The sequence below is a fragment of the Homarus americanus genome, unplaced genomic scaffold, assembly GCF_018991925.1.
Source record: "Homarus americanus isolate GMGI-L3 unplaced genomic scaffold, GMGI_Hamer_2.0 scaffold16430, whole genome shotgun sequence".
Classification (NCBI taxonomy): Eukaryota; Metazoa; Arthropoda; class Malacostraca; order Decapoda; family Nephropidae; genus Homarus; species Homarus americanus.
In genome coordinates this window covers 6,019,953-6,031,942 of record NW_024729259.1, presented here as the reverse complement: position 1 = coordinate 6,031,942, position 11,990 = coordinate 6,019,953, and the positions used below count along the sequence as shown (strand labels likewise).

Here is an 11,990-nt window from a genome sequence, read left to right as displayed (position 1 = left end):
TTCAAGAGAGTTATCTCTCGGCATCTGCATTAGATGAACCTACAGAGCAAATTGTGAAAAGTTCAGGAAATTTTTATTGCCAGCATTTACCTCAATGTTCGTGAGTTTCATGTAAAACTCTATAATATCGCAATTTGTATATTCAATATCGTCAGGTAACGTGCACCAGTCCAAAGACCGCCATTCATCATCTAGCATATGAATATCTCCATGTAAGCGGGGTACTTCTTTAAGGTGAGGATCCCATTAAGGAGATTAAAAAAATCTGAGTGGGAGAAAGTCCGAAGGATGTATTACACAGCAAAAATGCAGGACTGGACCACTAAATCTCCTGTATGGAAAACGTTCGTTTTAAAGTATTTCATACTGAATATTCACTTATACTGTGGAGGTAGTTCCATTACAGGATTTCACAAGAAAATATTTATATATTTGATGGATAACTTTTCTATTTATTATGAAGACTTATTGAATACTGATAAAGTTTTATTTCACATTATATTTGATATGGGTATAAATAAAAACACACTATAACATATTTATACAAATATTTATTCATTGTCTGACAAGAAATTAGCCAAACATATAAAATTTCCGTATCTCCGGAAGATTGACGTCACAGAATCCGTGAACGTCATTAGCAGACGAATTTCCTGAAAACGGTAGCCCTGGTCCAGGTAACTTGTCAAGCAAAGTGACCAGCAGAGCTGCCGTCATTCCGACTGTGTTTTACCGAACGCTCTGATTGGTTATCTTCCTCACGTTGTGACTGGCTACGGGACCATGACATCATTAAAACGTTTTTGTTGTTAAATGTGATACATATATAGGATATCAGTAACAATTCATTTCCTTTTTACTATTATTATGCATATACAGTATATATATATATATATATATAGAGTATGAAATATTGCTCAGTAGATTCTTTAAACAACTTTAAAATCAGGTGGAGCAGTACAGTATTAAAACGAATAAAGGAGATAAAAGAGTTCAATGGATAACTATTATAAAATATAAAATTTTAAAATGTCTGATAAAATAACAACAAAGAGCAAAGAGTAAAAAGCTCGCCGAAAGTCGATATATAACGGAGAGTTGATGCTTTTGACAAAGGCTCTACAGAGAATGTCATATGAAAGGCACTGAACTCATGGCAGATCCAGTGGTAGGAACCCCCCCCCCCTTTTCATCAGAAAACTCCAATACTTTCCCTTATTGCAGTATTATTCTATATCATTTTTATTTTGCATTTGACCCCAAAAGGCCTAATTAACAATTTCGGTATTTTTCGGACAGGCCACCAGGGCTGGCGTAGCAGAATACGGTAGGATTCCGCCCATAAATTGCACTAACAAGCAATAAAAATACTGTACAGTGGTCCCTCGGTTAACAAGCACAATTCGTTCCAGCAGGTTGCTCGTTAACCGAAACCATTGTTTCAATGGGTTTTTGGGTAATCGGTTCGAGCTCACCGAAAATTGCCTAAATTCAACAAAAAAGGTAGAAAAGTACACTTACTTTGAGGTGTGCATGTAGAAGGCTCCTGGATGATGATGATGGGAATTAGAATGGGGGTGGAGGAGAAGGAAGAAGAGAAGGCATTGGGGTAGAAGAGAAGGCATTGGGGTGGAAGAGAAGTCACCCCATGGCACCATTTCACCCATAAAATTTTAGTTCTCTTCGTGTATTTCAAGATTATTTTCTTTAAATCAACACTGCACTGCATTATATATTGTCAATATGTAAAATATATTTCAAAATGACCAATAATTTGCTTGGAAACACAGAAAAAAAGCGTTTAGTTGAAAAGAGTCTCAAGCAAGATGTTACCTCCACTGAAAACAGAGAGAGACTAACGCCTGTCTGGTGTGTTAACAGGCTGGATGGCACGCCAGAAACTAGTGTCTTTACCTTCAATTATGTTCAATAATTGTTAAAATGACTAAAAAAGTTAATATTAAACTTTTAAAATTATTGAATAGTATAAACTTCATGATATTTACTAAAATAGTAAGGAATTTTAGCCCTAAAACCGATTACTGTATTGGCGGACTAATACTACAGCTGGTGGACCGCCAAATGCAAGCGAAAACATGTTGAAGTCGGCTCGTAAGAAACTCGTTAATCGAGGGATTGCTCGTTAACCGAAGTTAAGAATCTTATGGAAGGTAAATCGTTAACCGAAATCTCGTTAACCGAGGGACCACTGTACAGTGTATGGGTATATACTCGACATAAAGGATCTTTGTATGACTCTTGGATACCAGTAAATAAAACTTAAAATTTTTAACAAAACAGAGACAATTTTGATAAGGGAAAATATCTCCCATAAACAGATTTTAACCTTCATGGTTCCTCTTGAGTGAATATCAACAATAGATTGAAAACCATCTGTTAAAGTGAAATATTTGCTAAATGAAGGGTTTGCGTAATGATTGTTTTATTGCAACCTTAAAATAAAGCACCAATTAAATATTATGTCAAAGTTTAATACTAACCTAATACTCCACTCAAAGCTGTTGGCCCTCTTCTTCCAGTTTGTCCTGCAAAGAAAAAGTTGTTAGATGTCTGCATTTTTTATTCTGTAACAGAACACCACAAATTTCATTCAGACAAAAAACAGCCATGAAGTGGTTTCATTATACTCAAGCGGTAATTCCGGTATCATCAGTGTAAAATAAAGAAAAATATTGATGTTATTCATATGTAAGCTATCACAAAAAAATGCTGCCACTATATTTATCCTTTCTACGGCTGTAAACGCATATATCTGCTTTGTATATTTCCAGTATACCTATTAACAGCAGCTTCATATTTACTTCACAGCACAAAGGTAGGCACAGCCCACCAGTGTTTTGTAACCAGTGAGACTACAAAAAAGGCCTAAACTTTGAGGAATGACTAGTGAGTGGATATTTAAGAGACTATAAATTGCCAGTTAGCTACCTCAAGAAAAAATTCAGTTGAGACTGGATGTGTGCTGGGTGAGTTGCTTAACTGAAGGCATAAGTGTGCAAAGGTGAGGTGGACGCTCATAAGGAAGTACAAGTCCCTTGTTCTTACAAGAATATGAGTACAGCGGTCAACTATCTGTTAAATGGAAGGTGTGCTAATGTATTATTAAATGCATACTTAAAAAGAAGTGGAATAAAAATTTTCTGTCGTGTAAACACTAACCTAACTCCATTCAAAGCTGCTGGCCGTCTCCCACAGTTTGACCTGTAAAGATAAAGTTTTGTTAGGTACCTGCATGTTCATTCTGTATTAGTATACCACAAATTTCATTCAGTCAAAAAAGAGCCAAGAATGTGGTTTCATTGTGTTCAAGCGGTAATTCCAAATTCATCATAATGTAAAATACAACTATGGGTTAAAGCAGTTATACAGTATATGAAAATTTCATAAAAGACTGACGCAATCAAGGTGCCATTGCACACAAGAAAATACATCAACATCTGGTGCAGCAAGGTGTTGCTAATGGGAAGTTTAGTTAAAAAAAAAAAAACCTAGTTGAACTAAAATTTAACCCACTGAGAGAAAACGTACAATTTTGGTTGACAAATGCATTTGCAACCTCTATAACCATAACTTACATTAACAAGCAGAACAAATACTGTGTAAGGATATACAGTATACTGTACATCATACTCGTTATAAAGGATCTTTGTACTACAGCAGCCGTGCACTACTGTATACCAGAAGTTAAAACTTTGAAATGGAAACAAAACATAGTTAATTTTGATAAAGGGAAAATATCTCCCACTAACAGATTTTAACCTTTATGGTTCCTCTTTAGTGAATATCAACAATAGATTGAAAACCATCTGTTAAAGTGAAATATTTGCTAAATGAAGGGTTTGCTTAATGATTGTTTTATTGCAACCTTAAAATAAAGCACCAATTAAATATTATGTCAAAGTTTAATACTAACCTAATACTCCACTCAAAGCTGTTGGCCCTCTTCTTCCAGTTTGTCCTGCAAAGAAAAAGTTGTTAGATGTCTGCATTTTTTATTCTGTAACAGAACACCACAAATTTCATTCAGACAAAAAACAGCCATGAAGTGGTTTCATTATATTCAAGCGGTAATTCCGGTATCATCAGTGTAAAATAAAGAAAAATATTGATGTTATTCATATGTAAGCTATCACAAAAAAATGCTGCCACTATATTTATCCTTTCTACGGCTGTAAACGCATATATCTGCTTTGTATATTTCCAGTATACCTATTAACAGCAGCTTCATATTTACTTCACAGCACAAAGGTAGGCACAGCCCACCAGTGTTTTGTAACCAGTGAGACTACAAAAAAGGCCTAAACTTTGAGGAATGACTAGTGAGTGGATATTTAAGAGACTATAAATTGCCAGTTAGCTACCTCAAGAAAAAATTCAGTTGAGACTGGATGTGTGCTGGGTGAGTTGCTTAACTGAAGGCATAAGTGTGCAAAGGTGAGGTGGACGCTCATAAGGAAGTACAAGTCCCTTGTTCTTACAAGAATATGAGTACAGCGGTCAACTATCTGTTAAATGGAAGGTGTGCTAATGTATTATTAAATGCATACTTAAAAAGAAGTGGAATAAAAATTTTCTGTCGTGTAAACACTAACCTAACTCCATTCAAAGCTGCTGGCCGTCTCCCACAGTTTGACCTGTAAAGATAAAGTTTTGTTAGGTACCTGCATGTTCATTCTGTATTAGTATACCACAAATTTCATTCAGTCAAAAAAGAGCCAAGAATGTGGTTTCATTGTGTTCAAGCGGTAATTCCAAATTCATCATAATGTAAAATACAACTATGGGTTAAAGCAGTTATACAGTATATGAAAATTTCATAAAAGACTGACGCAATCAAGGTGCCATTGCACACAAGAAAATACATCAACATCTGGTGCAGCAAGGTGTTGCTAATGGGAAGTTTAGTTAAAAAAAAAAAAAAAACCTAGTTGAACTAAAATTTAACCCACTGAGAGAAAACGTACAATTTTGGTTGACAAATGCATTTGCAACCTCTATAACCATAACTTACATTAACAAGCAGAACAAATACTGTGTAAGGATATATACTGTACATCATACTCGTTATAAAGGATCTTTGTACTACAGCAGCCGTGCACTACTGTATACCAGAAGTTAAAACTTTGAAATGGAAACAAAACATAGTTAATTTTGATAAAGGGAAAATATCTCCCACTAACAGATTTTAACCTTTATGGTTCCTCTTTAGTGAATATCAACAATAGATTGAAAACCATCTGTTAAAGTGAAATATTTGCTAAATGAAGGGTTTGCTTAATGATTGTTTTATTGCAACCTTAAAATAAAGCACCAATTAAATATTATGTCAAAGTTTAATACTAACCTAATACTCCACTCAAAGCTGTTGGCCCTCTTCTTCCAGTTTGTCCTGCAAAGAAAAAGTTGTTAGATGTCTGCATTTTTTATTCTGCAACAGAACACCACAAATTTCATTCAGACAAAAAACAGCCATGAAGTGGTTTCATTATATTCAAGCGGTAATTCCGGTATCATCAGTGTAAAATAAAGAAAAATATTGATGTTATTCATATGTAAGCTATCACAAAAAAATGCTGCCACTATATTTATCCTTTCTACGGCTGTAAACGCATATATCTGCTTTGTATATTTCCAGTATACCTATTAACAGCAGCTTCATATTTACTTCACAGCACAAAGGTAGGCACAGCCCACCAGTGTTTTGTAACCAGTGAGACTACAAAAAAGGCCTAAACTTTGAGGAATGACTAGTGAGTGGATATTTAAGAGACTATAAATTGCCAGTTAGCTACCTCAAGAAAAAATTCAGTTGAGACTGGATGTGTGCTGGGTGAGTTGCTTAACTGAAGGCATAAGTGTGCAAAGGTGAGGTGGACGCTCATAAGGAAGTACAAGTCCCTTGTTCTTACAAGAATATGAGTACAGCGGTCAACTATCTGTTAAATGGAAGGTGTGCTAATGTATTATTAAATGCATACTTAAAAAGAAGTGGAATAAAAATTTTCTGTCGTGTAAACACTAACCTAACTCCATTCAAAGCTGCTGGCCGTCTCCCACAGTTTGACCTGTAAAGATAAAGTTTTGTTAGGTACCTGCATGTTCATTCTGTATTAGTATACCACAAATTTCATTCAGTCAAAAAAGAGCCAAGAATGTGGTTTCATTGTGTTCAAGCGGTAATTCCAAATTCATCATAATGTAAAATACAACTATGGGTTAAAGCAGTTATACAGTATATGATAATTTCATAAAAGACTGACGCAATCAAGGTGCCATTGCACACAAGAAAATACATCAACATCTTGTGCAGCAAGGTGTTGCTAATGGGAAGTTTAGTTAAAAAAAAAAAAAAAAACCTAGTTGAACTAAAATTTAACCCACTGAGAGAAAACGTACAATTTTGGTTGACAAATGCATTTGCAACCTCTATAACCATAACTTACATTAACAAGCAGAGCAAATACTGTGTAAGGATATACAGTATACTGTACATCATACTCGTTACAAAGGATCTTTGTACTACAGCAGCCGTGCACTACTGTATACCAGAAGTTAAAACTTTGAAATGGAAACAAAACATAATTAATTTTGATAAAGGGAAAATATCTCCCACTAACAGATTTTTACCTTTATGGTTCCTCTTTAGTGAATATCAACAATAGATTGAAAACCATCTGTTAAAGTGAAATATTTGCTAAATGAAGGGTTTGCTTAATGATTGTTTTATTGCAACCTTAAAATAAAGCACCAATTAAATATTATGTCAAAGTTTAATACTAACCTAATACTCCACTCAAAGCTGTTGGCCCTCTTCTTCCAGTTTGTCCTGCAAAGAAAAAGTTGTTAGATGTCTGCATTTTTTATTCTGTAACAGAACACCACAAATTTCATTCAGACAAAAAACAGCCATGAAGTGGTTTCATTATATTCAAGCGGTAATTCCGGTATCATCAGTGTAAAATAAAGAAAAATATTGATGTTATTCATATGTAAGCTATCACAAAAAAATGCTGCCACTATATTTATCCTTTCTACGGCTGTAAACGCATATATCTGCTTTGTATATTTCCAGTATACCTATTAACAGCAGCTTCATATTTACTTCACAGCACAAAGGTAGGCACAGCCCACCAGTGTTTTGTAACCAGTGAGACTACAAAAAAGGCCTAAACTTTGAGGAATGACTAGTGAGTGGATATTTAAGAGACTATAAATTGCCAGTTAGCTACCTCAAGAAAAAATTCAGTTGAGACTGGATGTGTGCTGGGTGAGTTGCTTAACTGAAGGCATAAGTGTGCAAAGGTGAGGTGGACGCTCATAAGGAAGTACAAGTCCCTTGTTCTTACAAGAATATGAGTACAGCGGTCAACTATCTGTTAAATGGAAGGTGTGCTAATGTATTATTAAATGCATACTTAAAAAGAAGTGGAATAAAAATTTTCTGTCGTGTAAACACTAACCTAACTCCATTCAAAGCTGCTGGCCGTCTCCCACAGTTTGACCTGTAAAGATAAAGTTTTGTTAGGTACCTGCATGTTCATTCTGTATTAGTATACCACAAATTTCATTCAGACAAAAAAGAGCCAAGAATGTGGTTTACCAGTTCGTTTGCATCTCCAAATTCATCATCATAATGTAAATACAACTATGGGTTAAAGTAAAGTTATACAGCATATGATATTTCATAAAAACATTGATTTAATCAAGAAAAAGTTATTGCATAAAGTTATAAGAAAAATATCAATATCTTCAGCAGCAAGGTGTTGCTACGGGAAGTTTAGTTAAAAAAAAAAAAAAAAAAACCTAGTTGAACTAAAATTTAACCCACTGAGAGAAAACGTACAATTTGGTTGACAAATGCATTTGCAACCTCTATAACCATAACTTACATTAACAAGCAGAACAAATACTGTGTAAGGATATATACTGTACATCATACTCGTTATAAAGGATCTTTGTACTACAGCAGCCGTGCACTACTGTATACCAAAGTTAAAACTTTGAAATAGAAACCAAACATAGTTAATTTTGATAAAGGGAAAATATCTCCCACTAACAGATTTTAACCTTTATGGTTCCTCTTTAGTGAATATCAACAATAGATTGAAAAACATCTGTTAAAGTGAAATATTTGCTAAATGAAGGGTTTGCTTAATGATTGTTTTATTGCAACCTTAAAATAAAGCACCAATTAAATATTATGTCAAAGTTTAATACTAACCTAATACTCCACTCAAAGCTGTTGGCCCTCTTCTTCCAGTTTGTCCTGCAAAGAAAAAGTTGTTAGATGTCTGCATTTTTTATTCTGCAACAGAACACCACAAATTTCATTCAGACAAAAAACAGCCATGAAGTGGTTTCATTATATTCAAGCGGAAATATTGATGTTATTCATATGTAAGCTATCACAAAAAAATGCTGCCACTACATTTATCCTTTCTATGGCTGTAAATGCATATATCTGCTTTGTATATTTCCAGTATACCTATTAACAGCAGCTTCATATTTACTTCACAGCACAAAGGTAGGCACAGCCCACCAGTGTTTTGTAACCAGTGAGACTACAAAAAAGGCCTAAACTTTGAGGAATGCCTAGTGAGTGGATATTTAAGAGACTATAAATTGCCAGTTAGCTACGTCAAGAAAAAATTCAGTTGAGACTGGATGTGTGCTGGGTGAGTTGCTTAACTGAAGGCATAAGTGTGCAAAGGTGAGGTGGACGCTCATAAGGAAGTACAAGTCCCTTGTTCTTACAAGAATATGAGTACAGCGGTCAACTATCTGTTAAATGGAAGGTGTGCTAATGTATTATTAAATGCATACTTAAAAAGAAGTGGAATACAAATTTTGTCGTGTAAACACTAACCTAACTCCATTCAAAGCTGCTGGCCGTCTCCCACAGTTTGACCTGTAAAGATAAAGTTTTGTTAGGTACCTGCATGTTCATTCTGTATTAGTATACCACAAATTTCATTCAGACAAGAAGGCCAGAAATGTCGGTTTCATTATTGGTCAGCGGTAATTCAGAATTCATCATAATGAATACAACTATGGGTTAAAAGCAGTTATACTGTATACCAGTAATTTCATAAAGACTGACGCAATCAAGGTGCCAGTACACAAGAGAAAATACATCAACATCTGGTGCAGCAAGAAGATTATTTGCTAATGGGAAGTTTAGTTTATAAAAAAAAAAAAAAAAAACTGGATTAAACTAAATTTATTTCTTCAGAGAGAAAACGTACAATTTTAAGTTTGACAATGCATTTGCAACCTCTATAACCATAACTTACATTAACAAGCAGAACAAATACTGTGTGGATACTAAAATTTAAAAAAAAAAAAAAAAACCTCTAAAATTTAACCCACTGAGAGAAAACGTACAATTTTGGTTGACAAATGCATTTGCAACCTCTATAACCATAACTTACATAAACAAGCAGAACAAATACTGTGTAAGGATATATACTGTACATCATACTCGTTATAAAGGATCTTTGTACTACAGCAGCCGTGCACTACTGGATACCAGAAGTTAAAACATTGAAATGGAAACAAAACATAGTTAATTTTGATAAGGGGAAATATCTCCCACTAACAGATTTTAACCTTTATGGTTCCTCTTTAGTGAATATCAACAATACAGTAGATTGAAAACCATCTGTTAAAGTGAAATATTTGCTAAATTAAGGGTTTGCTTAATGATTGTTTTATTGCAACCTTAAAATAAAGCACCAATTAAATATTATGTCAAAGTTTAATACTAACCTAATACTTCACTCAAAGCTGTTGGCCCTCTTCTTCCAGTTTGTCCTGCAAAGAAAAAGTTGTTAGATGTCTGCATTTTTTATTCTGTAACAGAACACCACAAATTTCATTCAGACAAAAAACAGCCATGAAGTGGTTTCATTATATTCAAGCGGTAATTCCGGTATCATCAGTGTAAAATAAAGAAAAATATTGACGTTATTCATATGTAAGCTATCACAAAAAAATGCTGCCACTATATTTATCCTTTCTACGGCTGAAAACGCATATATCTGCTTTGTATATTTCCAGTATACCTATTAACAGCAGCTTCATATTTACTTCACAGCACAAAGGTAGGCACAGCCCACCAGTGTTTTGTAACCAGTGAGACTACAAAAAAGGCCTAAACTTTGAGGAATGACTAGTGAGTGGATATTTAAGAGACTATAAATTGCCAGTTAGCTACCTCAAGAAAAAATTCAGTTGAGACTGGATGTGTGCTGGGTGAGTTGCTTAACTGAAGGCATAAGTGTGCAAAGGTGAGGTGGACGCTCATAAGGAAGTACAAGTCCCTTGTTCTTACAAGAATATGAGTACAGCGGTCAACTATCTGTTAAATGGAAGGTGTGCTAATGTATTATTAAATGCATACTTAAAAAGAAGTGGAATAAAAATTTTGTCGTGTAAACACTAACCTAACTCCATTCAAAGCTGCTGGCCGTCTCCCACAGTTTGACCTGTAAAGATAAAGTTTTGTTAGGTACCTGCATGTTCATTCTGTATTAGTATACCACAAATTTCATTCAGACAAAAAAGAGCCAAGAATGTGGTTTCATTGTGTTCAAGCGGTAATTCCAAATTCATCATAATGTAAAATACAACTATGGGTTAAAGCAGTTATACTGTATATGATAATTTCATAAAAGACTGACGCAATCAAGGTGCCATTGCACACAAGAAAATACATCAACATCTGGTGCAGCAAGGTGTTGCTAATGGGAAGTTTAGTTTATAAAAAAAAAAAAAACCTAGTTAAACTAAAATTTAACCCACTGAGAGAAAACGTACAATTTTGGTTGACAAATGCATTTGCAACCTCTATAACCATAACTTACATTAACAAGCAGAACAAATACTGTGTAAGGATATATACTGTACATCATACTCGTTACAAAGGATCTTTGTACTACAGCAGCCGTGCACTACTGGATACCAGAAGTTAAAACATTGAAATGGAAACAAAACATAGTTAATTTTGATAAGGGGAAATATCTCCCACTAACAGATTTTAACCTTTATGGTTCCTCTTTAGTGAATATCAACAATACAGTAGATTGAAAACCATCTGTTAAAGTGAAATATTTGCTAAATTAAGGATTTGCTTAATGATTGTTTTATTGCAACCTTAAAATAAAGCACCAATTAAATATTATGTCAAAGTTTAATACTAACCTAATACTCCACTCAAAGCTGTTGGCCCTCTTCTTCCAGTTTGTCCTGCAAAGAAAAAGTTGTTAGATGTCTGCATTTTTTATTCTGTAACAGAACACCACAAATTTCATTCAGACAAAAAACAGCCATGAAGTGGTTTCATTATATTCAAGCGGTAATTCCGGTATCATCAGTGTAAAATAAAGAAAAATATTGATGTTATTCATATGTAAGCTATCACAAAAAAATGCTGCCACTACATTTATCCTTTCTATGGCTGTAAATGCATATATCTGCTTTGTATATTTCCAGTATACCTATTAACAGCAGCTTCATATTTACTTCACAGCACAAAGGTAGGCACAGCCCACCAGTGTTTTGTAACCAGTGAGACTACAAAAAAGGCCTAAACTTTGAGGAATGACTAGTGAGTGGATATTTAAGAGACTATAAATTGCCAGTTAGCTACCTCAAGAAAAAATTCAGTTGAGACTGGATGTGTGCTGGGTGAGTTGCTTAACTGAAGGCATAAGTGTGCAAAGGTGAGGTGGACGCTCATAAGGAAGTACAAGTCCCTTGTTCTTACAAGAATATGAGTACAGCGGTCAACTATCTGTTAAATGGAAGGTGTGCTAATGTATTATTAAATGCATACTTAAAAAGAAGTGGAATAAAAACTTTCTGTCGTGTAAACACTAACCTAACTCCATTCAAAGCTGCTGGCTGTCTCCCACAGTTTGACCTGTAAAGATAAAGTTTTGTTAGGTACCTGCATGTTCATTCTGTAT

General features: G+C 34.5%; 1 protein-coding gene across 1 annotated transcript; it reads right to left on the bottom strand.

Moving 5' to 3' along the window:
* Positions 1-531: 531 nt before the first annotated feature.
* LOC121866547 lies at positions 532-9,500 on the bottom strand. Its single transcript, XM_042366314.1, has 12 exons — positions 9,496-9,500; positions 8,888-8,956; positions 8,243-8,287; positions 7,482-7,523; positions 6,803-6,847; positions 6,045-6,086; positions 5,366-5,410; positions 4,614-4,655; positions 3,935-3,979; positions 3,181-3,222; positions 2,502-2,546; positions 532-773 (listed from the first exon to the last, which is right to left on the bottom strand). Exons 1-12 carry the CDS (start codon positions 9,498-9,500, stop codon positions 686-688), a joined length of 555 nt encoding a protein of 184 aa, XP_042222248.1. The 3' UTR covers positions 532-685.
* Between the last annotated feature and the right edge of the window lie 2,490 nt (positions 9,501-11,990).

Bases quoted from the DNA above. Each gene is read 5' to 3' on its own strand.
- LOC121866547 (XM_042366314.1), bottom strand. The intron at 2,547-3,180 runs GTTAGTGTTTAC...TTTTCTTTGCAG, and splicing joins GCAGCTTTGAATGGAGTTAG to GACAAACTGGAAGAAGAGGG. The intron at 774-2,501 runs GTTAGTATTAAA...ATGGTCCCGTAG, and splicing joins AGCTTTGAGTGGAGTATTAG to CCAGTCACAACGTGAGGAAG.